The following is a 23,665-nucleotide window of genomic DNA, read 5'->3' on the forward strand; positions in this document are numbered from 1 at the left end:
AATATCAATTTAGGGTTTAAAATTCAAGAGGCTTTAACACAGGTGGTCTAGAGAGGGTGGGTCACTTTTGATCATGTGGACATGGGTTGCATACATAATATGAAAACAACACAAGGGTTTAGGAATCCAGAATTGGAATATAATTAGGATTATATTCTATGATGGCACTGGCCATAATTTTTTATTCTTCCCTAAAGAGAAGCCACAACACTTAGATAAGAACATAAAATACTGAAAAAATAAATAAAAATAAAAATTGGATTTCAATAAACTGCAATTGAAAATGAAAATTCAAACATTCAGAGAGACAGAGCAGTGGTAGATAGTTACACACAGGACACAGTTACTTTTTCTGGCAGTAATGAGAACTGTTCTTTATGGACGTAATCACAAATCCATGTCTATGAATTCACATTATACCAGTGTGTCACCACAGCTGAGAAATTATAAACTTTAAAATGCTGGAGATATTAGCAAATATTTAAAGAAAGCTGTTGATAAATGGAGGTGTCTATGCTCATTTTTGGCAAGCCAGCGGAATCAGAAACATTTCACATCTTTCCTTGTTCATTCTATGCTTGCACAGACAGCTGGCAGCCACAGCCAAAATGTGCCTCCCATTGTCTCAACAAACAGTCATGGGTGACAATCCTTACGACAGCAATGGATACGTGCGCTTGCGTGTGTTGGGGACAATTAGCAGAACATAGGCATCTGTTAGTTTAGCATTCAGATTCAAAGAAACCTGAGCGGAAATTCATGTAGCTGACAGGCAGACATTATTCCCAAATAACAAAAAGTGACACTGATCCTCTCCCATGGAAGTGGATGCGAAATCATCTTTAAAATGGTCCCCTCTGCATGCAAACCTTCTCTTCCTACATGCCATCCTCTATGCTTCAATTAAGCTCATATACCGCACTAGTGCCGCCACTGTGACAGGACTTTAAAGTGCACTTGAGCATACCATGTGCCTATAGATGGGTTGTCATGGTGAGGAGAACAGCTAACGCAAACATCTTTCAGACTTACCTTTCGCACAGTCGGGGCCAAGGAACCCGGTGAAGCAGTGACAGTGGCCCGCCACACACTCGCCGTTCCCATTGCAGTCTGTGGAGCAACCGTCCATGGTTTCTGCACACAGACAGCACAAGGTCACATTGGGCTACCTGCCACCTTGATACATCCCAATGGAACCTTTCCATAGTGGCGTAGGGCAGGCTCTGGGATGTAATGAGTCACAGTTAAAACACTGCAGTGAAGCAGCGTACGGTTGACAACGTAAGCCTATTCCCACAGGCCCCTTGGCTATTAAGACGACATACAAAATGTAGAGTATTTCCTCAGAATTTGAGAGAGCTTGGCTTTCATCTAGGCTTAGAAAGCACTTAGACAGTTAGAAAGCTGCACAAGGCATTCCCTTGAAATATACTGCGCTATGTAGGCCTTAATAATCTAACATGGCTGTACAGTATGTGTGTGAGAGTGAGAGATGAGATGAAGAAAGTGAGCGAGAGAGAGAGAGAGAGATTGGCTCTGTGATTCCACGATTCAACACAAGCAGTGAGACTCATTAGATGGCTTATTATGGCTGGATTGCCACTCTTGGGAATAGCCACCCATTCTGTGAATTTAAATGCATAATTCCATTTTAATTCAAACTACTCTCATGCATACTTTAGCTACTGATAAATGCAATATTCAAACAGTAATCAAAATAAGAATCTGAAAGCAGGTGCCCTCTGGATCCCTGGCTGTCACGTGATGAAACATTTATAAGACACACAGGAGAGAAAAGAATAGTGAAAAGAGAAAAAAAAATACCTTAAATTATAGTATAATTCAAACAAAATGAAAGGTAGAAAAAAAAAAAAAAAAAACACTTTCACTCGTCAAATTATTTTCCCTGCCTGTGGGTACGTCGTTTTTGAATACATTAGTTTTCGAACTCTCCCCTATAGCGCATGGAGTAGAGTGAGATAAAATAGACTGAGGACCTTATCAAGAGCAGATGGCAAGTACATTAGTAAATCCCATTCCTCATATGCTCACAGAGAGGCCACCAAAGGTCAGTCAATTAAGGGTGACAGACTTTCCTCTCAGCCGTGTGAACCCCCTGCCAGTTCTTTACATAAAAATACCCGGCTGGCACCATCAAGATGTTTTCATTAGGCAATGCAACACAGCCTCCCCAAACTATGAGCCATCAAGTGGCAGCATAACAATAATCATGGAAAAACAGAACCGCTGCACATTTTTTCATTAAGAAAAAAAAAATCAGCCAACAGTAATTAGTTTGCCTGTGAGTCTGTTTGCCAGTGCGTCTTTCTCAGTGCACCTCTGACACACACAAGCACTGTGCACACAGACACACATACAAATGCACACGCACACACACACACACACACACACACAAACTCTTTAGTACAGATGTATTGAAAAAAATCCCAGCTTCTATTGGGCAGTAATTTTATTTCACTGAGAAGGAGTCGAAACAATCAATTCAAATAAGACATCTGAAGTAGTCCCCTGGTACATTGAAAAACAAAGAAAAAAATGACAGAAAATGAAATAAGCGTATACTCATAGAGGACAAGCAATAACATTCCATTTCAAATATTCAGGAGTAGCACACATCTTGTTTCACCTTTTACGTCTTGCCAATGCAGGGAATACAGTAAAAAAAAAAAAAAATATATCATGGGCTACAACAGCTGTCTTTTTCATGTTACGGAGTTGAAGGTATAATAATTATGATTATAAATATCAGATTCACATTAAGTGAAATGATTTCACCCTGTTCCTTTCAGGCAGGGTTTGATTTTGATCAAAGCAACAGCATGCACACTGCTGCATACTCCATATTCTCTGCATAAAAATCATGCATGGCATCACATGCCAATATCATCAACACTGTGGCAACATCCACAGCCTGAACATGAGTTTAATTTAGTTTCTTGTTTTCATTTCTTTTAACCGTAATAAGACTGTTTACCAATTGTGGAGCTGAGGACGAGCACTTGTTCAATCTTCTTGCCGTCGTTGTAAATGGCAAGATACCAGGTCCCGGGGTCCATGTACTCGATAAAGCCGGTCTCCTGCAGTGCGCCGAGGATCAGGTTTCGAGGCGCAGAGCTGGACTCCTCCGGCCCCTTCGTCTCCGGCTTAATCAGCTGCTTCCCATCTAACAGCTTCACAAAATCAAACTGATAAAAAATGGAAAATAAACAGCGTGAGTCAGAGCAGGGTGTACTAGAGCTACACGTGATGACAATGCACAGACAGCTCGCAAACAACGACAAGCAAAACAAACAAACATGTAAAGACAGATATACAGACACGTAGACAAAAATAAGACTGATTGACAGAGACATAAATGCAGTCATAGGGACATACGAATATAGAGGTTAAGAGACACAAAGACAAGAGAGACAGAATGAAAGACAGAAGGATAGAGTGAAGAGATATGTGCATGCACATTACAGTGAATGCACAATAAGTCCACCTGACCCCAGTGATATTAAACTGTAATTTCCACCTGAGGTTTAGCGTTGACAGGAATTCCACCCAGGTATTCTAGCAACCTGGTAGAGCTGCAGGACCATGGACAGCAATGGCCCAACTAATTGATGGGGTGGCAGGTGTGGCCTGTTGTAATTAGCCCAGCTGCTACCCATTTCCTAATCACTGGGGCTTATAAAAGGGTCTTAAAAAGGACTTAATAAAAGGTGTCTGTTCACCACATGATACAGTGGCCACCCCCAGCATCGCATCAGAAAGCATACAACAGGAAGTAAGGTGGGGTAAACAAATGCAGTGTTAGTCCTCTACAGGAAGTGGGGCAGGTTGTGTGTATGTTTTGGATAAATGTGCAAGCTGACAACTACCTTGGGCAGGGTGCTGTACTCCAGCCTCTATAGTGTCACTCTTATTCGCTTATTTTTCCACAGACAAGGAAGACAGGCTACAAATTATTTCATTGTCTGCAGGTGACTGGTGTGTAGATTACACACCTTAAGGCTAGAAGGAATTGTATTTTTCTCCTATTTTTTTTTTACACATCTAAAATTAAACACAGCCATTTGATACAAACTTTGCTACCATGCCCTGGGGTGCCAGAACTGCTCAGATGAGCGTGGTGGCTCAGGGATGCTCAGTTAGCCTTCATAAAAATGCTCCCTGTGGCTGAGGAACATGGGTAATTTCTGTTTTTGACTTTGCCGAAAACAGTCATAGGAGGTAAATCAGCTTCCACATTAATTATCTTCTGTTGCGCTGCCAGTAGGTCAAAATCCCTGCAAAATGGCCAGTCTTTAGCGGAAACAGGGTGTCTGTTGAACCCCTTGGCCAAAGCAGAACAGGGGAGCCACACTCCAGTACATCATGACCATGCATAGACAGTATTCCCAAAACAGGGATGTTTATAGTTGATGTGGAATTTCACATTTTGTTAATGACTATGAAGCAACTCAAACCAATCCTTCTGTTGTTGTTTACTGGTACAAACTGAATGGTACGTCATCACCTTTCAGCAAAATATTCCTTTTTAAAGCTTCATCTACCCCCTTTTCCCCGTAAATTGACAAGGTTAAAAAAAATCCCCCATGGAATCAAGTTAGAAAGCCACAGGCTTCAGAAGACAGGCCTGACTTAATGACCAATTGCACACAAACCGATTGCACTTCCTTATGTACTCCTGAATGGCTTGGCAGGGTGGTGGGTGGCATATTGACAGAGTAATCCACAGCAGGAGGGACCAGCTTCACCTGACCGTAATGCTGAGATCAGTGATCTCCCATGAACCCTATCAGCAGTCATCATGTACAACTACACCTGGTCAACACGAGCATATGTCTGTCAGTGTGAAGGGAGCACCCTTTGGGGAAAATGGGGGTGTGGATTAGTCACTGATGCCAATCACACACAGACATATAAACACACACATTCACGTTCTTCAGAGAGCTCTGGGATAAAAGCAGAACACTTGTCATTTTATTTTGTGATTACACATCACAGATGCAACAGAAATTGGACTAAAAAAGACATATGAATACAGAACTGTATATGCAATTCAGTGAGTTCATCAACATGAATGAGCTATTAGCCACAGTGTTTAGACACTGCTAATTGAAAAGGATCAATTATCTAATTTCTCACTAATCTGCTGAATTGATATTGCCTATTGCCTCTAATAACGTCATAAATATCAAGCAAAGCTAATCCAACATGCACTTTACTCTAAGAGTGCTCGAATACTGATTGTGGAGTTTTTCGGATTTTCTCAGGGCCTTTGATAAATAGACCTAAATAAATAAAATAAGTTTCACAAACATCTAGCTAATAAACCTAAATGTGTCAGTTTCATATTTTGGAAATACAGTACTTTTATTTCGCAAATAGGCTGCTTAATAATTGATTTTTTATTTCATTAGTAGTGAACTGAGGGCAAACTGCATCAAATGCTTAGTATCAGAGGGTATCCTCAGAGTCAGCTAAACCTATACCCCCTTCCAATTGTCCCAATCCCATTCCTATTCTGATTTATATTTGTCCCCATCTTTTTAAACAATAAGCTAAGCTTACAAGCTTTATGTCATATACTGTTACAACTGCCTTGTGTATATTAGGTAATTAGGTAGTATTTGATGTTATTTCCAATTGTTTTACACATATTTTTAATTTTTACCTTCATTGTTATTATTTCCCCTTTATTTGCGCCTTTTGAGTATGCTGCTTTATGAGCTCTCATCTGTGAATTTTATTGGTTTTTACTAACGAGCACGCATGCTTGCTCTATCCCAACACATTATGATGAAGGCAAACACTGAGACATGTATGTGTGCCAGTGTAGCATTTTAGCAATCCTTGTGGTTGCTATGCTAATTGTAATATGCTAATTAAATAGACATTCAAAGAGCACATTCTGATTTTCGCTCAGTTTTACCAGAGTAGCACTCCTGCCACAGCCATGTAAAAACCTCATGTACATTGAACACTAAACTTTCACTGCGATATCAGCCCTGTCTTCAGTGCAACATGGAGCTGAAAATACATTTTTTGTCTTTGTTATTGATCTTCCTTCGTAGGACAAGAAAGGTGACTTTAGGGTGTACCTGAGTGTGCGTGGGCGGGATGTTCCTCCTTCCGTAGATCCCCAGCAGAGCATCCCGGGCCAGTGAAATGTTGAATTTGACGTAGGTGGGGTGGTGAACAGTGAGGTGGAAACGCCAGAACAGGCCTGGGGGAACGGTCTGCATCACCTGGGTCCCGATGTCCACCTCCCCTCTGTCAATCGCTCTGCCCCTCTGATACACACTTTTATCTGCAACATATGGCCACCCACACATCAATACACCCACACACACACACATTCAAGCAGACAGGTACACACACATGGGTGCACAGTTATTTACATGTGCATGCAAACGCACACAGACACAGACACACACACAGACACACATAGACACACACACACACGCATGCACGCACAGGCACACACACATTAGACATGGTTAGACATATTGTTTAAAACAGTATGATACAGCAGATACAACACAACTACAGTGGCTTCATACAGTAAATCGCACATGCTAAACTGATTTTCTCACTTGTCATTAATAATACTACACTGTTCCCTTGCACACATTTTCTCCTGTCTCATCAGCCCACACGGCCTATCTCTCTACTCAAAACAGAGACTAAACTATAAATGTAGTCAAGCTATTACTGCACTAGCTCTCTATACAGTCACTAATGGACATCAAGTTGACACTGTTGCAAATATGATATGTGTCTTGTGTACTTGCTCTTAAAAATGTACACTTCATTTATCGAGTCAGACCAATGTGCATTAGTTTATAACGGTGATTGCACTTTTCCATGTGCAAATTCATAGCCTGGCATATATGGAAAAAAATGCACGCATCTCAGCCAATCAGAATCGAGTATTTGGCGAAGCTGTCATATATTGGTTTTGTGGGCGTGCAACATTTGTAAGTTGAGAATAATTTTATTTTGTATTGTATCTGACCCAGAATGCGTTCATTGACAGGCTAAGCATTACGACTTCATCATGATGGAATAAATTGGGTACTGATGTGCGTCGTTTTGCCTTACAATGAGTGGTGTCGCCCAGGCAAGATGCATTCTCAAAATAGACTCTTCCACATGCTAGGAATTGATTTTGAATCGTGCACATTATGCAATCACTCGATGTGCGAAATAATTGAAAATCACCATCCCTATTTGTAATCCATGCTAGTATGAAGACAAATCCTTGCACACACATCCCTCAGATCCAAGAATCAACATAATACTGTGCTGAATGTGTTCTGTGCAAAAGCAACTCACACACCTCTAAAGCTCAATTATTTAAAGTTCATTTATTATTTTAATTGCCTGGTGGTTACTTAAAAGGGTGTATTTTTTATCTATGTGGTTGTGACATAATGTGACATATCTCTGCTTGATACTGTTTGATTGCGATAGACCAGCCTTTGCTTGATTAACTTACTAAGATCTTCACATTTAATCAGAACCACTCACGTTCAGATTGCAAAATAAAACTGCATGTCCCAGTTTCTCCCAAAGAAACTATACTGGTGATTATTATTCCAGGTCTTCTTAAGCATTGGTCATGCCAAAAGAATTCACTTTAACAAGGCGTCATCATGTTCGAATGTCCTCCTTACTGTGAGTCATAAAAGTCTGCAGCAGATATTAGCTCTAATAAGAGTTCTGACATGCAACTGGATTAATTCTCTTCGCCCCAGGGGTTATCCGAATTAAACAATTACACCTGTAATTTATTTTCTAAGAAACTCAAACATCTTTTCAATTATAGTTATTACGGCTCACAACCTAATGAAGAACCCAACAGGATGGGAACTTAATAGATGGCCGGCTCGACAAAGACGGAAAAAAAGGAGATGTATCGACTCTTTAAATCCCAACACCAGATCAGCATGGATAAGTCTAAGGATTTTTCTGAAGAAACCACGCCTTAGGAGGAATAAAAATATCAAGCAAGAACAGGTCATTACAATCAAGGCAATTCAATTAAAAGGTTTTTTTGAGCAGGGCACCTAATAAGACTGCAGCCATTCTTCCAATTTCGTTGCCAAATTAATGTCAGCGGAAGTCAGTAAGGCGATAATTCCATTTGCCCAAAAGGCAGATCTATTTATATTAAATTTTAACCCTTTTATCACCCACTTCCAGTTCAAAAATATGAACACCGCAGGACAACACAGGTATTTAACATTTCAATTATATCATCCCTTTAACTCACACACTTAATTGAGCCATTAATCTTCTTCTTTTTTATTTTTAGCTTCAAATGGAGCTTTTTTTCTCCATTTAATTGACATTAGCAGATTCTTAATGTGCCTGCATTAGGCCCATCTGGGCCATAATGTTTCATAAAATCTTACAGAAGCTAAAAGCTTTAAGACTTTTTCCTGCAGTGCTTTTTGTGCGACAAAATCCATTTTATTGCATTTCATTATGCCTTGAGTGTACAGATGTGGGTACAATCGGGCTGCTGCTGAAGCTTTCATATCGAACCAATGTAGGGGATAAACTGCCCTTCTATTCAGCCCATCAGGAGGGCATCTAATCTCTCTTTAAACATCCTTCCCCCCTTTTCACACTGCTTAAATTTCACCATGTTCCATAAATATGTGAATGCATGAATGCATGAATGAACAAAAAATAAATTTAAAAAATGTACTGCAATGTACTCTATAAAATTATACTGAATACTAAAACAACTATATATATATATATATATGACAAATTCCAGACAGTTTTTTAATCGAATATTGATTGAATATCAATATATGTACATGCATATAAACATATGGACAATTATATATTAAACATTAAAGCCGCAAGTGGCGTTGGGAGGGGTCCAAGCATTGGCACAAGTGCGCCCCCTATGGAGCGATTTTTAAATAATTTTGTCCTCATGAGTAGCCTACCGTATTAATTATTTAGACATTGGCAGATGAGAAAATTTTAGTTTACGCTCACCTATAAAACGCTATTCCAAAAGCAAAATCAGACATGTTATACATCATTAGAAAGCTTATACTCTCACCTACTGAATAAATGTACTAAAAAGGGCGACAACGCCGTAAGCAACAGGTGTGGTATTACGCACAGCTATTTTTGAAGGTAGCCTACCCAGGTATCACAAATGCGCGTATATTTCACAAACGGCTTGTCCAAGACAATATATGACTACTCAGTCTCAAAAGGGACAGCTCTACGCGTAAAACCAGTGGTAAGATTGTATATTTGTTCAATGTTCAGTCCCAGATATTGACTGTAGAATGACATGATATAATTTTTAAAAACTTTGTCTAGTTTATTTTGTTATTCAGTGAGCAGCGTTTTCACTGCTGTATTGGCATATTTTAGGGCTAATGTCGGGTTTATCTTGTTGCTATGACGGAATACGATTTCCCTCAGCATAATGACGGATTCAAAGACTAAACAAATTCACCCGATATTGTCTTCAAATGGATCCATGCCAAAGAAAAGTAATGATTCATCCTCTCAAAAAGCTTTTACTAACAAACTTTTAGTAGCAAAAAACTAAATATCAGCTCGCCATCTCTGCTACCTGCGTACTGCGCTCAGAGTACCGTGTAATTTATTTAGACATTGGCAGACTAGAGCGTAAATTGCGTCTTTTGTTTATATTCAATTTTAGTAATTGCAGCGAAAAACTGCAGCTGTAGACACAAGATAGTTTGTTATGTTATGGTAGCAACGGAACGAAGCGGATATGTATTACCGTCATTGTTTTATTATACCAGCGTGTTTTCGCGCGGTTGCACAGAAACTCAAAAGCTACCAATAAAATGGTTTAGCTATTTCTCAGCATAATGACAGATTCAAAGACTAAACGAACTCACCCGATACTGTCTTCAAATGGATCCATGCCAAAGAAAAGTAATTATTCATCCCCTCAAAAAGCTTTTACTAACAAACTTTTAGTAGCATGCACTCTGGTTGGCACTGTCTTCCATTGCTTCCCCGATGTTCAGACCCTCCCCTCACTGATAAAAACTAGACCCTACAGTGTCGGATTACTTGTGTCGCCATGGATGTCTTCTAGCCGCTTGCCGTAAAGAAGTTTACTCGATGTCGTAACACTTTAGATGTGGAGCTACAGCTCTTCCGCACCCCAACTAATAAAAAAGTCCAAATGGCGGGCAAACAATATGGCGGACATAGGTGGTCCCAATGTCAAAGTTGTAGAGCACGTTCAGTTGCATACGTCAATGAAGTTTTGTGTTGATCTAACTTATGGTGTTATGGCCATTTACGCATGACCCTTTGTTATAGCGCCACCATCTGGCCGACATAGGTGATTTTTAGTGCCTGAGTAGTGGAGGGGAATAGGAACCCACCTACCAAATTTGGTTGGTCTACAACTTATGGTTGCTGAGCCTCAGACACTTTTAGCGGAGAAAAATAGGAATAAGACCCCTAATTAAGAAAGTGTTAAGAACACTGGCACTAAAGCTCTGATTCACACCCCTAACACCACTGGCTGAATCAGTATGCACTCTAGGTAAATGAGTGTGTAGACTGAAGTCCCAGCTCTCACAAAAGGGTTAATCACTCCTCACATTGTCACCTGGGAAGAGATTAAAGAGCGGGCACTTCCTACATTTCTTTAATTAACTGTCCATTGTCCTTATCTTCATTAATTTGAGCTTCTAGGCGACACAAAATAAAATGGGCTCACTCTACAGTTCAATGCACATTATATATTATAAATCATGCCACTCCCTTGGACCAAACTGATTAAAAACTACTTTGTCCAGTATGTATGTATGTATGTATGTTGCAATTCACATACATATATATCTATACATACACACACACATACACACGTATATACTGTATTTGTTAAGTGTATTAGCATATTTGTTGGATTATGTGGCTAATTGTACCACCTAACGCTTTGCACTAATGCCTAACTGTCAACCCTTGGTCAGAATCAGTGCAATAGCCAACTATTGAGTATACTAGTTGCATATGCATTGTGTGCAGATTCAGACATGGCCTGCGCATTTAGGGACAATGTATATGAGACACAGATACATTTGCACACGACCCTGCAGCCTTTTATGGGACTGCTAAGGTGTTTCCTTATGCAAATCAACATGAACAGACATGCACATTCAGTCATACAAACAATTTGCATACATCCTCTGACAAACCTGGGATGTGCACAAAATCAAAGATCTGCGCATGTTTCATTTTTTTGTAGGAACTATTACTAAGAGCAAAAGTAAGAAGAATTTTTTAAAGGTTTTGTTACTGAGGCCTCATCTCACTCTTCACTGTGAAAGGACTTTTGTTTGGATTAAAGATCACAAAAAGACATTAGAAATGTACACTATATGACCAAATGTATCTGGAGAACCCTGGAGGTCTGTGGCTGTTTTTCATTGTTTGGGCTAGGCCCTTTATTTCTAATGAAGACAAATCTTAATGCAATGACATTTTAGACTATTCTGTGCTTCCCACTTTGTGGCAACAGTTTGGGGAAGACCCTTTCCCGTTTCAGCATGACATACAGAGCGGTCTATATAGAAATGGTTTTGTCGATATCGGTGCAAAGTGAAAAACTGTACTGGCCTGCACAGAGCTCTGACCTCAACCCTATCCAATACCTGTGAGATCAATTGGAAAGCCAGCAGTGAGCCAGGCCTAATCACCCCATTGGTGGCCGACCTCTCTAACACTCTTTTGGCTGAATGGAAGCAAATCCCTGCAGTAAACCTTCAACATCTAGTATAAGGCCTTCCCAGAAGAGTGGAGGTTGTTTTAGCACCAAACGGTGAACTCATTATTACAGCCCATCATTTTGGATGAGATGATGGATGTCAAATGTCCACATACTTTCGGCCTTGTAGTGTAGTCAGGAGAACTAACTGACCACCAGTTAAACTCATGCCTGATAAGTATCCCTCTCACGCAGGTTTTCCAGAAGCCCAGCTTTATCTGGCCCTCATACACAGCTCTTCTTTTAGTTCAAAATGCACCTGCAGGTTATGGGAATAGTGCTGGCATTTCTAAAAGTATAACAATTTAATCTGTGTGATGAAACAGCTCTGAGAACATTGCTAATGCACTGCTGCGGCACCAGGCCCCGGAGCAAAAAAGAAAAACTCCTCCATTTTTGCCCTTCTCCTGCACATACAGTACAATGTCCATCTATTCTCTCTCTCTCTCTCTCTCTCTCTCTCTCTCTCTCTCTCTCCCTCCCTCCCTCTCCAAAGCTGAGCATTTACTCTCACCTCCTTTATCACCTCTGCTAGTCTTGTCAGGCCCAGAAGTATCTGCAGGTGTAAAGGTGGTTTCCATGGTTTCAGAGTCCTTGTTGAACTTGCTGACGCCGTTCTCGTACAGCTGCCCATCTGCAGGTTTGAGGTGCCAGGTCAGGCCAAACAAGTGCACTGCTGTGGGAAAGAGATATGATCACATACTCAGACCAGACGTTTAAAGATTACCAATGAAACGAGGGACCACCAGGGCCAACTGGGGCTCAGGGCTAAAAAACATTTCATATGTATTCATCCCGGCACCCTATTTTTTCGCATAAACATTCCAGGCAGGAGATGAATCCACATTAATTTCCTGTATTAAACACCTCATGCTGTTCACATGCTTATTAAAGCACAGTGTGACAGAGATGGGCAATTAAGGCAGATCTTCTGAGATAGAGTCAGGGGCACGCATTGAACTGGTAACATATTCTTTTATGCATGACTAATGATCCTTTCAAAGCTGTATTCCAGTCAAAAACCATTTGAGCCTTTTGAATAGAAAAATATATGTGGCACGATATTAGAAATGTTTATTTATGTTTTTTTATTATTCCACAATGCTAATAATAGAGGCTTTAAACAAGAAAAACACACCTTCTAATTAGTATAGAAATGATAACCCAGCACCTCCGTCTGTCATCTGAAGGAATGACATAACACGATAAGAGAAATTCATCATCAAAATGGATTGCAATTAGACAATATGTGGGCAAAAGTAATTAAAGCTACGGTGGTATTGTGATTTTTTCAACAATTAATTTTGTAAGGAAAGGAAGTACTATCCAAACCACTATTACTATCACTATTAATTCTAAAATATGCAAACAATATAGGGTCAACCAAGCTTTGCTCTGTAATAATCCTTTCATTAAAGATTGGTAAATGCATTGTTACACACACACACACACACACACACACTCACACAATTGAGAGAGGTCAGGAAAGAACGGGCAGACTCATTCAAGTTAACAGAAAACCACAAATGTGCAACTAACTGCTGTTTACAACTGTGATTTGCTGAAGGGCATCTCTGAATGCACAAAGCTTAAACCTTCAAGTGGATGGGCTAAAGCAGTGGAAGACCTCAGCAGATCCCACTCTTTTGTCAGCTAAGAACTGGAGGATGAGGCTACAGTGGGCACGTGATCACCAAGGCTGGACGATTGAAGGTTAGAAAAAACCTTGCCAGGTCTGACTAATCTCTATTTCTGCCACAACATTCAGATGACAGAGTCAGATTTTGGCATAAACAGCATGAATCCATGGATCCATCCTGTCTTGTGTCAATGGTGCAGGCTGCTGGAGGCGGTGCAATGGTGTGGGAATGTTTTCTTTGCACACATTTGGTTCGTTGATACCAACTGAGCATCATTTAAATCCCACAGCATACATAAGAAATGTTGCTGACCATGAGCATACCTTTATGGCCACAGTCTACCGTTTTTCAAATGGATACTTCCAGCAGGATAATGCGCCATGTCACAAAGCATTCATCATGTCAAGCTGGTTCCACAAAATCAAATGACCTCCACAGTCCCCAGATCTCAATCCAATAGAGCACCTTTGAAATTAGGTGGAACGGGAGGTTTGTAACATGAATGTGTGGCTGAAAAATCTGCAGGAACAGCATGATGCTATCGAGTTAGCATGGACCAAAATTCCAAAGGAATGTTTCCAGCGCCTTGAATCCATGCCATGAATAATTCAAGCCGTTCTGGAGGCAAAAGGCCATCTTACCTGGTACTGGATATGTGTACCTAATAAAGTGGCCACCAAAGAGATAGAAAGAGAGAGTGTGTGTGTGTGTGCGTGTGTATATATATATATCTATATATATATATATATCTATTACACAGATACATTACCTTTACACAATCCTTTAAATTTCCACGGCACTCAATTATTAATTTTCAGGTAAAGTTTGGGTATATGAAATATTTTGCTGCGGGATTCAGCTTGCATAATTATACAGCAACTTTGATCTTAGAGGAAGGTTCATAAATTATTGACACCTTAGTTAAATGAAAACACAACAACAGCGCTCCAGAGAGGTTAGATTCCTGGGCTTCAGTATTGTATTTTGTAAATTGAAATTGAAGAGGGTACCGAAGCTACTGTTATCCTTAACCTGAGCAGAGTCAGTAAACATGAATAAATGCTACTCCTACTACTAATGCTGCTGCTACTATTACTACAACTACAAAAACTTAAAAAATGATAAAAAATAGTAATAATAATAATCTTTATGTCATAAAGTTGAAACTATGAAATTCAACTTCAGACACCTTTTTATAATACATCCACACATTTCAAAGCTGAGCACTACAAAGCAGAGTAATTTACCAGCTTAACAGCATAATTCCATAGCATTAACCAGCTACCAACACTACAGGAAGCCTAAAATGAAAGCTTTCTGGTGATTAGGAAATAGCTGTTCTTCAAAAGATGATCTTCATAAGGAACAGTCCTACGTTTGTGTAGTATTTAGATATGCAAATTAAGGTGCATGACTTTGAACGACATCAAAGGACCCTTTTTTCTTTTCTTTGTTTGCTCTGTCTATCAAATTCCTCTCTTTGAATGCCTACCAAGGACTGTGAGTACTCCCGATTTTGAGCCAAACAGAAGGGCCAGTTAAACTCAAAATAAATTGAAACCAATTTGAATGCCCTTTACTTATCCAAACCCAAAACATAATAATAATAATTTTTAGAGATCTTAAGACTGTACAGAGAGGAGAAATAAACTGGGCTTTGGACTTGGTCTTCAAGCCAATCATGCATAGAATCTTTTCATACTGATTTTTCCTGTGAGCCCTTCTTCTAATGTTCATATTGATTTGATTTTATGTGATGTGATTTCCAAGCAAACAGCTTTAAGATATGACAAACAATAATGCCCAATGTCCCAACTGCCCCAGACGTGATTGGCACGGATTTCCCAGTAATAAATATGCACTTCATCACTTTGTTGCAATCCAAAATGCAAAAAGATAAGCAATAAACCTCCACAATTTCCCTAAAGCGTGCCTAAACTTCGCACTTACATTATACATATGAGGGACATAACGTAGCAGTCAATAAATGAGCCAACCTTTAATTAGCAGGATTTATCGTATTTTAGATCTACTGTGTCCCTTTCAAAAATAAAAAAGCTATAAAAATTAATACTTTGTTTTACTGCACTTTTACAGCATTTCTAACCCCAATTTAGCTAGCGACGGAAAGCATATTCTGAGACAGATAAATGCTCAAAGGTTTATGGCACGGCTCGTTTTTTCCAATGGTTGTTGACCTTTGTTGGCCACTTAGGCACCACCGTAAACCAGTCACTAGGCATGGCCAGGGAGACTTAAGTCAAGGCGCAGAGATGGGCTCTCCAAGAAAAATGAGGCTTGGTCTGAAGAATGCCGGATGAATCCAATTTCTTACCCATCGAACACCTGACCTTTGTATATCTTCACCATCGCATGTGCTAAGGTAGCCACAAATCAAGGTATTATCAGTCTAATGGTGAGATTACTAGGGGGATTGGAGAGCATTACTCTTGGTGGGAGCCCTGCGGATATCTGTGTAAATTGTGAGGTAATAATGTGTGAGTCAAGAGGATCCTCAATTTAAAGGCAGATAGATACAAACTCCTCAGGGATCCTCATTTCTCACTTTTGAAATGAGTGTGATCAAATCCCCTTCCACTTAAAAAAGTAAGTACAATCCAACTTTTTTCCATTTATATATATAACCATGACATGCCATGCATATACAAGAATATATCAACCCTGAAGTATTATATATTCTGGCATATCCCTCACTGGCACTGGCATGGACTGGTGTATATCTCTTATACCATGGCTACAACTAAAATGCATGAAATAAAAAAAAAAATGATATAAAAAAAAAACTTTTAATCAAGAATAAAACTAAAATTATGTACACATTCGCCACTTAGCTAGTTCCTCAGGTAATGGTACAGTAGATGGCACTAGTGTTTAGATTATACAGAGTTGTCTATCAATATCAGTTATCAAAACTATGCTTCATAACTACGCTATGTTAATAGTTCCAAACCTAATAATGTAAGTACAGCACCACTGACCACATAAATGCTTAGCTACACGCTGGCAATTTGAAAGTTTTTGCATAATGATTTCTAATATATTGAGGTAAAGTAACTGGATTACCATGCCTACAGAGTACTAAAGTCCCACCCAATGCAACAAAGAGACTGGACCCTGGGACCAATATATGATTAACATATGGTTTGAAACAATGGTATTTCACATAGAGGAAAATTTAAAGAATCATCTTCATGAGCAAACAATTCCCTGACGGGCAGCTGTTTCTAAGATGCTGCAACCACCATGTCTGGCAACAACAGTCATGCCACAGTCAAAGTTTCTTGCCCATTCTAATTTCTGCATAGTTTATATATTGAGTTGCAGTCACATAATTCTGTTTAAAAGAGCAGTCAATTTGTATTAAGGAGTAGGGGTAGCTAAAAAAGTGTATGTGTGTGTGTGTGTGTACGTGTGTGAGTGGGTGGCTTTATTCTTACTGCATTTTGGTAATGCCTAATGACCTCCATACAAAGCCCCTCAATAACTAATCCACAAATAAGACATGAACATACATGAAACTGAACTAATTAATCATTTCATAATAGTTATTTGGTTTGCCATCTCTTCTGTTGCACTGATGTTTCTGCGTAGGTCAGGGCTGGAAGCTATGTAGGATAAAAGAAAGCGTCCCTCTCAACTTGTGTTTACATTAACAAGCTTAGTCAGGTGCAACCACCGGTGAGACCTTTGGCTACTGGGCCGGTGCAGCAAATAGCAGAAGTGACTCATTCCTGGTCCTTTGGTTAATATTTCTGCGGGGTGAATGTTTCATTTTGATTGAGTGAAGGTGAAACAGCATTCCCTCCGGCCTCCTTTGAGGGATTGGGTCAGACTCCATTGGCTCAGAGGCTGGTTTTTGGTGATGGAAGACTTCAAAGCGACAGCTAAAGCCGACCTGAAGTGTCATGGTCATAAAGGGAGAGTCATCCTCTAAAATGAATTTTCCAAATGCTTAATTTTTCCCTCTCTGCAAAATATTGATTGCAGTTGAGCACTAATCTTGTGTGAGTAGTGGGAGGGTGACGAGGGAGGGGACATGTTCATTTGAGCTCCTGGTAAATGAAAACAAATATTGGATTTGTGAAAGATATCAATGAGCACATCACTGCTGGACATTTCGGCTTTGATCTTCACTGCAGTATAGTGATCCTTGGAAAAGCAGTCTGAAACATTTGTTCCCAGCAAGGGTTTTCTGCTCACTACAGTGTTGCCTCTGTAAATCTGTTTGCTTTAACTCAAGATCGCTGCCTGTGCCTGCTAATAAATTCTTACATGCGTTTGTAATAGAAATGAATTAGGCAACAAAGAGCTGAATTGTGTTCCTCCCAAATGAAATCATTGCTAAATGGGTTTTTAATTTTAACAAGCATAATGTAGGGCAGCAGTGATTTTTAAACTGTTATGAAAATTCAGACCAAACTCGTTTTAATTATTTTTTCTAAATGAGCCTAAAAAATAACTAGTAACATTATGGGCTCCATTTCCAGTCGTTGCACTGGCAAACCGGCGTTTTGTCATGGATTCTGACGCGCCTGAGCCCGTTTGGTAATTTGGGGGCTCACCGTGCGCCCAAGCGGCAGGAGGTGGTGCTGTTGGGGGTGTGTTAATGAAGATCAAGCAGTGCACAGCGCTTCTGGTGACAGCGTAGTTCGCGATTCACCCCTGCAACACCTGCCTGCTCAGACCAAGCCTATGGAGCAAGTCGCAGCCTAGCGTATGGCAAGCCAATCAATGTGTGGATTATCATAAGCTATAGAAAAGCCATTCAACAGTTCATATGAATCATGTGCTGGTCAATTTGACTTTGATATGAATCCCCCAAGCAGGAAAAATGCATGCTATGCATTTACAGTATTGTTCATTGTCTTTTTTATAATTTTAATTCCTGTATTTATTTATGTTTTTAATTGTTTATGGCTATTCTTAAACTTCACAGTGGTCACGATGGTATTGTACTCAGTTCTTTGTCTTACACAAATCTGTAATGCAAATAATGACAATAAACATAACTTGAACTTGAACAATCCTTTCATTTCAATTACATGACTATAGATAAAATGATAGCTACATGCATTAACTGTATTAGATATCTCCTCCCAAGCTAATTTAACATCATCTGGTAGACTGTTAAACAAGTCATGTTATTGTTTTGTCTGGAGGGTATACCCTTAGGTAGCCTAAAAATAAAGTTCACGTGTGGGTCATGTTTTCTGCATAGCCATAGGCTATACATTCAAAATGGAGGAGCCAAGAAAAATCATAACTCCAGTGCACCTCAGGGATGCTATTTGAAAATATTATGGATTCAATGTCATTGGAGACAAAATAATAACCAAGGAGAAAGTCACCCGTACCTCCAATGGATATCAGTCAGTTCAGTCTAGTTTAAGCAAGACGTGCTATGTTGTGAATTAATGGTAGACTCAAGTATTTTTCTTTAGTTTGAGTAATAGTTGATACCAAGTTATTTCATTGCTGGCAACTGTGAACACCATTGGCAGGGAGGGGGGAATGAACTAATTTAAACCAGTCAGACAGGAGCTTCATGAGTTTAGCATGAATGAGGTTCAGGGCCTAGAAGCTGCACTCTTTATAATAAAGCCAGTCTGTGGTTTACAGCAGGGATTTAGCCTTGAAGACAAAGAGAGAGCGGACCAATCAATAAGCTCACAATGAAGCATGAACGATCTGCGAGCATCCACGGCAGGCTGCTTTTCAACAGCACACATCACACGCGGCCCTTTGACATTTTCTCTCTCCTATCGATTATAACACTTTCCAGTCTGTTAAACCAATAGCACAGCAGACAGGTATCCGTAACTTTGCCCTAATGAACTGAGAGAATGTGGGGGTGGGGGATCTTTCTTTTTCTCCCAAGGATATGACTCCCTTTCTTGGCTGCACCCTGTCGATACACCTTGAATAGAAACATTCTGACTTCATTATCCAATGCAGGGACTGATAGGAGCTATTAAATGCATCTAAAGAAGGGGGCTTGACACATGCAAATGTGAGCTATCGCGTTTGTATGGCAAAGTAGTAAGCCGTACATCCACATCGCATATATGAAGCATCACAGTGATGCTGCCGCCACAGTCTTTGATAAAGCGTGGAACCAGGAGAGAGTGGAGGGAGAAATCAGTACATCATGCAAATACACACCTGCCTGATAAAGAGAGGAATATTTCACCTGGAGAAAAAGCGAACTGTACTGACAAAATGCACAAAAAATGTACCCTGTCCTCTGGGAATTGGCTCATCATTACCGACTTCCTGCCAAAAAGTTAGCAACTTTGTCCTGGTCGTGTAACTAGATTTACTTTATGCTGGTCTGTGATATATCGGTACATAATGTATGAGGACTGCACATATACCCAAAGGTAAAGAAAAGCTGGAATTATGCTAATGCCATCCCTTATTCCTCCTCTCACACATATACCCCTATGTTAAAAAGCCATTTATGTAGGTTAAAAATGTATTTATGGTGGATACATTCTTCATTTTCAAATACAACCAGCCAATAAAAAAAAAAGTATTGAGCCACAGTAACAGAAGAAGCACGAGAGGTAAATACTAAATGTATGTAGAAGGCTTTTGCACAGGCTTTTGAGGGAGAGGATAAAGTACAACCTCCATGTTCCCTTTTACTGTACAGTGTCCTCTGCTGGCCTGACCTCATTCTCCATCTATGACTAGGGTCAGGAATGAGGTATGGTGTAAAAGAAACTGATCTTAAAAGTTGAGCGTTCAGCCCCAATGCTGAGCACTGCTGTCCCTGAGAGGAAGTCACTAAACCAGAACTGCTTTAGTAAACATATAACTGTGCACCACACTGTAAATCAAAATGACAAACAAACACCGCGATAAAATGAATAATGACTAAACCGTAACCAAATAAACTGCAGACAACCCCCTCCCATCCACTGTGTTCCGTGACATCATTCCGCTTTCCAATAAATTATACAGCCATGGGGATCATCTCTTATTGCAATTCAATTTGAAATCAATTTCCCAAAATGTAAAAATATGAATACAAATATGAATAAATATGAACAGGGGCGCAACATGTCCCTATTTGAGAACAAGTTTGTGACATGCGAGTAAATCCATTTTACGGTGAACGACACCTGGAACCAAATTGTAAGCCTGTGCAAATGAGCAATGCGGGCTTAGAGCGCGCCCCAGCCAAATAGCATTTTTTCCCCTTTCCCCCGACTGTGACTATGATAAAGTCGGTGGTGCGGTGTCAATGTCTTGCACAGCGGGCTTCTCTCAGGTTGTCTAAATGTCCTTTCCAATCCAGCCTTCCCAGAGTGAAATCAAAGCCTCCGATCAGCCCAAGGTGTCACAGCGAAAGCTTACACCTCATAAACCCTCGTCAGGAGGCTTGGCACTGTGTTCGCTGTAATACGGGATGACTGGCATCTGCAATGAGTCCCGCTGTGGAGCAGGGGCTTGTGGGTAATGCGTTTCCCCCACCTTGTGATTTATTTGGCATTTCCATGAATAATGTGCTCTTTAATTTTAGTTGATGTTACATCCATTATAATACATTTGGAAATATCACCTAGTAATTCAGCAGAAGATTAACATTTAAAAACAAACTTCAAATGCATGTCACTGTATTCAAACAGCATATCCTTATGTTTATGGTTTACCGAAAATGATATTCCATTGTCAATTGTAATATTTAACCTGTAGAGAGAACAAATAATATGGGAGGATTTCATAGTTAGAACTAATAACAGTTTTTTTTGTTCAGTCTGCAACAAATTCATGATGCAATTCAAAGGTCGTAAAACAGGCTTGGAAACAGCCTTCAGCAAGCCACCACACCTATTCAACTGAAGCAAACACGTTGGTGCTGCAGTTTAGCAAATTGGATATCTGTTATAATTGCCTTGTTCACTGTTTCATTTGCAACCCTCAGTATTGATCATATAGTGATTGCTCTGGGGCGTCGTGTTAAAAAGCCATCATGCTATTAAGGACAACAGAGGAGGAAGTGTTTTCAGGCAATAGCAGGTTCAGAAAAGTTTCACTCTGTGACAGTCAGGGCACATTGGAGAATATAAAGTACTTATTAGAGCCTATGTCTAGATAATAATGAATAATTTATTGGACACAACAAAATCCCTTGTAACAACAAGAAAATATTATACAAAGAGTTTTGTTTCTCTTAATCTATTTCTATTTTTATTTTTTATTTACTTCTAAAAAATCCAATTTAAGAAGCTTCAGGAATTGCCAAGGGAATCTCCTCAGTACAGTACCTCCTGGTTCACAGCCCTTATTTCAGGTATGACATGACATAAGGGTGGCAGTCTTCTGGAGCCTGCAGCATTCAGTAAATGATCCACCAGAGGTTGCAATCTTGATTCTTAGGTGAATCCAGTTGTATTAACTGACTATGTAAAATAAGCTGGTTAAAAAATGAATAAATTAAAAATATGCATGAACAAGGAACCAGACCGGGTCAGAATACTGGATTCATATGCATCTTGCTTGTGACTTGCTATATTTTGTTTAGTTGATCAAATTATCTGCATGCAGAGGTGCTATGGAGAGGTAAAACCTTACGAACCAAGCGGAACACAGCATGAAAAATTGAAAGCATTCTTTTCACCTTTGGAAAAGTGGGCTTTCTTTCGGCCCTAAAAAGCCTTTTCTGATGGATGAAACAGATGAGAACCTTTTGCTTTATCGAGCAATAAATTCACAATAGGAACTTTCCTTCATGTGGTAACACAAAGGATCACAGCACACAAAAGCTACCCAGTTACCTAGCATCAGCCATGTGTCAGTGATGTCATAGCAAATGACAGGAAATCTTGGAATACAATGGGGGGGGGGGGGGGGTGCTTTGGGTTGAAGACATTTTCAAGGCATAAGGAGGCTGAATGATAAATCGGTTTGACCCTTTGCTAAGACTCATCATCTGCAATGGCACTTGGAACTTTCAATAAAGGATTTTTTTTCACTAATAAAATGGTACGTCTAGTACTGAAAAGACTAAATTCCTTTTAAGCTATTTCAGGAATTCAATCAATGCAATGCTAAAAGTACGTGATGGCAGAGCAATTAATGGGTAATAATGTAGTGCACTTAGAGGTTTACTCTCATCTGAGGGTCTCAAAGTGCTTTACATAGTATGGGGCAGGGTAGTGTGACTGACTGCAACCTCTTCTGAATTATAGCACCTACCTAGTTGATGGGTGATAGCCAGTTTGCACCAGAGCACTCACCGCACATCAGCTGAGATGGAGAGTGAGGGATCTATTAAGCCAATTTAAATGGAAGATGATTAGACTGTTAGTTTGATTGAAATGGCTATTTTGGGAATTTTGCCTGGATAATTTAAACGCCATTAGGCTGACAAGATTGAAGTGCACGCACATCCAACGTGCTCCCAATTTTTAAAAATCATGTTTTAAAGGTAAAATAAAGCGATGCATAACAGATGATACAACAATACTATGTGCTCAGAAGCTCACCTTACACACACTCACCTAAAGTAGCAAACAATACAAGTGCAAAAGGCTAAGGCAATCTCTAGCCCCACCGCCTCATCAGACATCTGCCTCATCATTTTAAAATGATGGAACTAGGTCGCTTCTGCCGGAAACTAAGAGCATCTAGCAGTCATCTGCATAACAACCCAATTAATTGGCCAAGAATGATTGCACGTTACGAATTCATTATTTACATTCGCTTGTACGGCGTGTCAATCTGCATACTTACCAATGACATAGGCGAGGAGGAGCGCCAAGGTCACGGTAATGGCGGTGGCGCTCAGAGCCGTGCACTTCCAGTTGCAGCACTTGTAGGGCTTGCTGAAGGTGAACGCCGGTCTGGAGAAGGTGCTTCTGGGTAGAGGTCGCGGGGGCGGGGAGTACACTGTACTGGAGGTGAGGGGATAGTTCTGGCTGGCTGCACTGAAGAGGGCCGAAGAACCGGATCCATGCTTGAACAGGAAGTGTCTGAAGACAGGGACACAAGGGGGCACCGTTTTAAAGGGTAGAAAGTTGCACCATGCATGACGCAAAGAAGTATATAAAATATATGAAATAGAAACATATGAACTAAGTTACATATGAGTGTGTGTGAGTGCACGTGTGTGTATTTTTCTATTTTGGCTGTTGTTTCTATGAAAACTAGCTTGCAGTTCATTTCATGCAAGACTACTGTTGTACAG

At 40.0% G+C, this 23,665-nt stretch overlaps 1 protein-coding gene across 3 annotated transcripts in view; it reads right to left on the minus strand.

Moving 5' to 3' along the window:
* LOC118224254 (teneurin-1-like) overlaps nt 1-23,665 on the minus strand; it is a 362,344-nt gene that overhangs the window by 88,008 nt on the left and 250,671 nt on the right. For all 3 annotated transcript variants that reach the window (XM_035411577.1, XM_035411576.1, XM_035411578.1), the window contains 5 exons: nt 23,212-23,450; nt 12,324-12,485; nt 6,114-6,322; nt 2,996-3,206; nt 1,033-1,134 (listed from right to left, as the gene is read on the minus strand). In XM_035411577.1, the coding sequence (XP_035267468.1) occupies nt 1,033-1,134; nt 2,996-3,206; nt 6,114-6,322; nt 12,324-12,485; nt 23,212-23,450 (923 nt within the window). The remainder of the gene's footprint in view (nt 1-1,032; nt 1,135-2,995; nt 3,207-6,113; nt 6,323-12,323; nt 12,486-23,211; nt 23,451-23,665) is intronic.

Source organism: Anguilla anguilla, chromosome 3, assembly GCF_013347855.1.
Source record: "Anguilla anguilla isolate fAngAng1 chromosome 3, fAngAng1.pri, whole genome shotgun sequence".
Taxonomy (NCBI): Eukaryota; Metazoa; Chordata; class Actinopteri; order Anguilliformes; family Anguillidae; genus Anguilla; species Anguilla anguilla.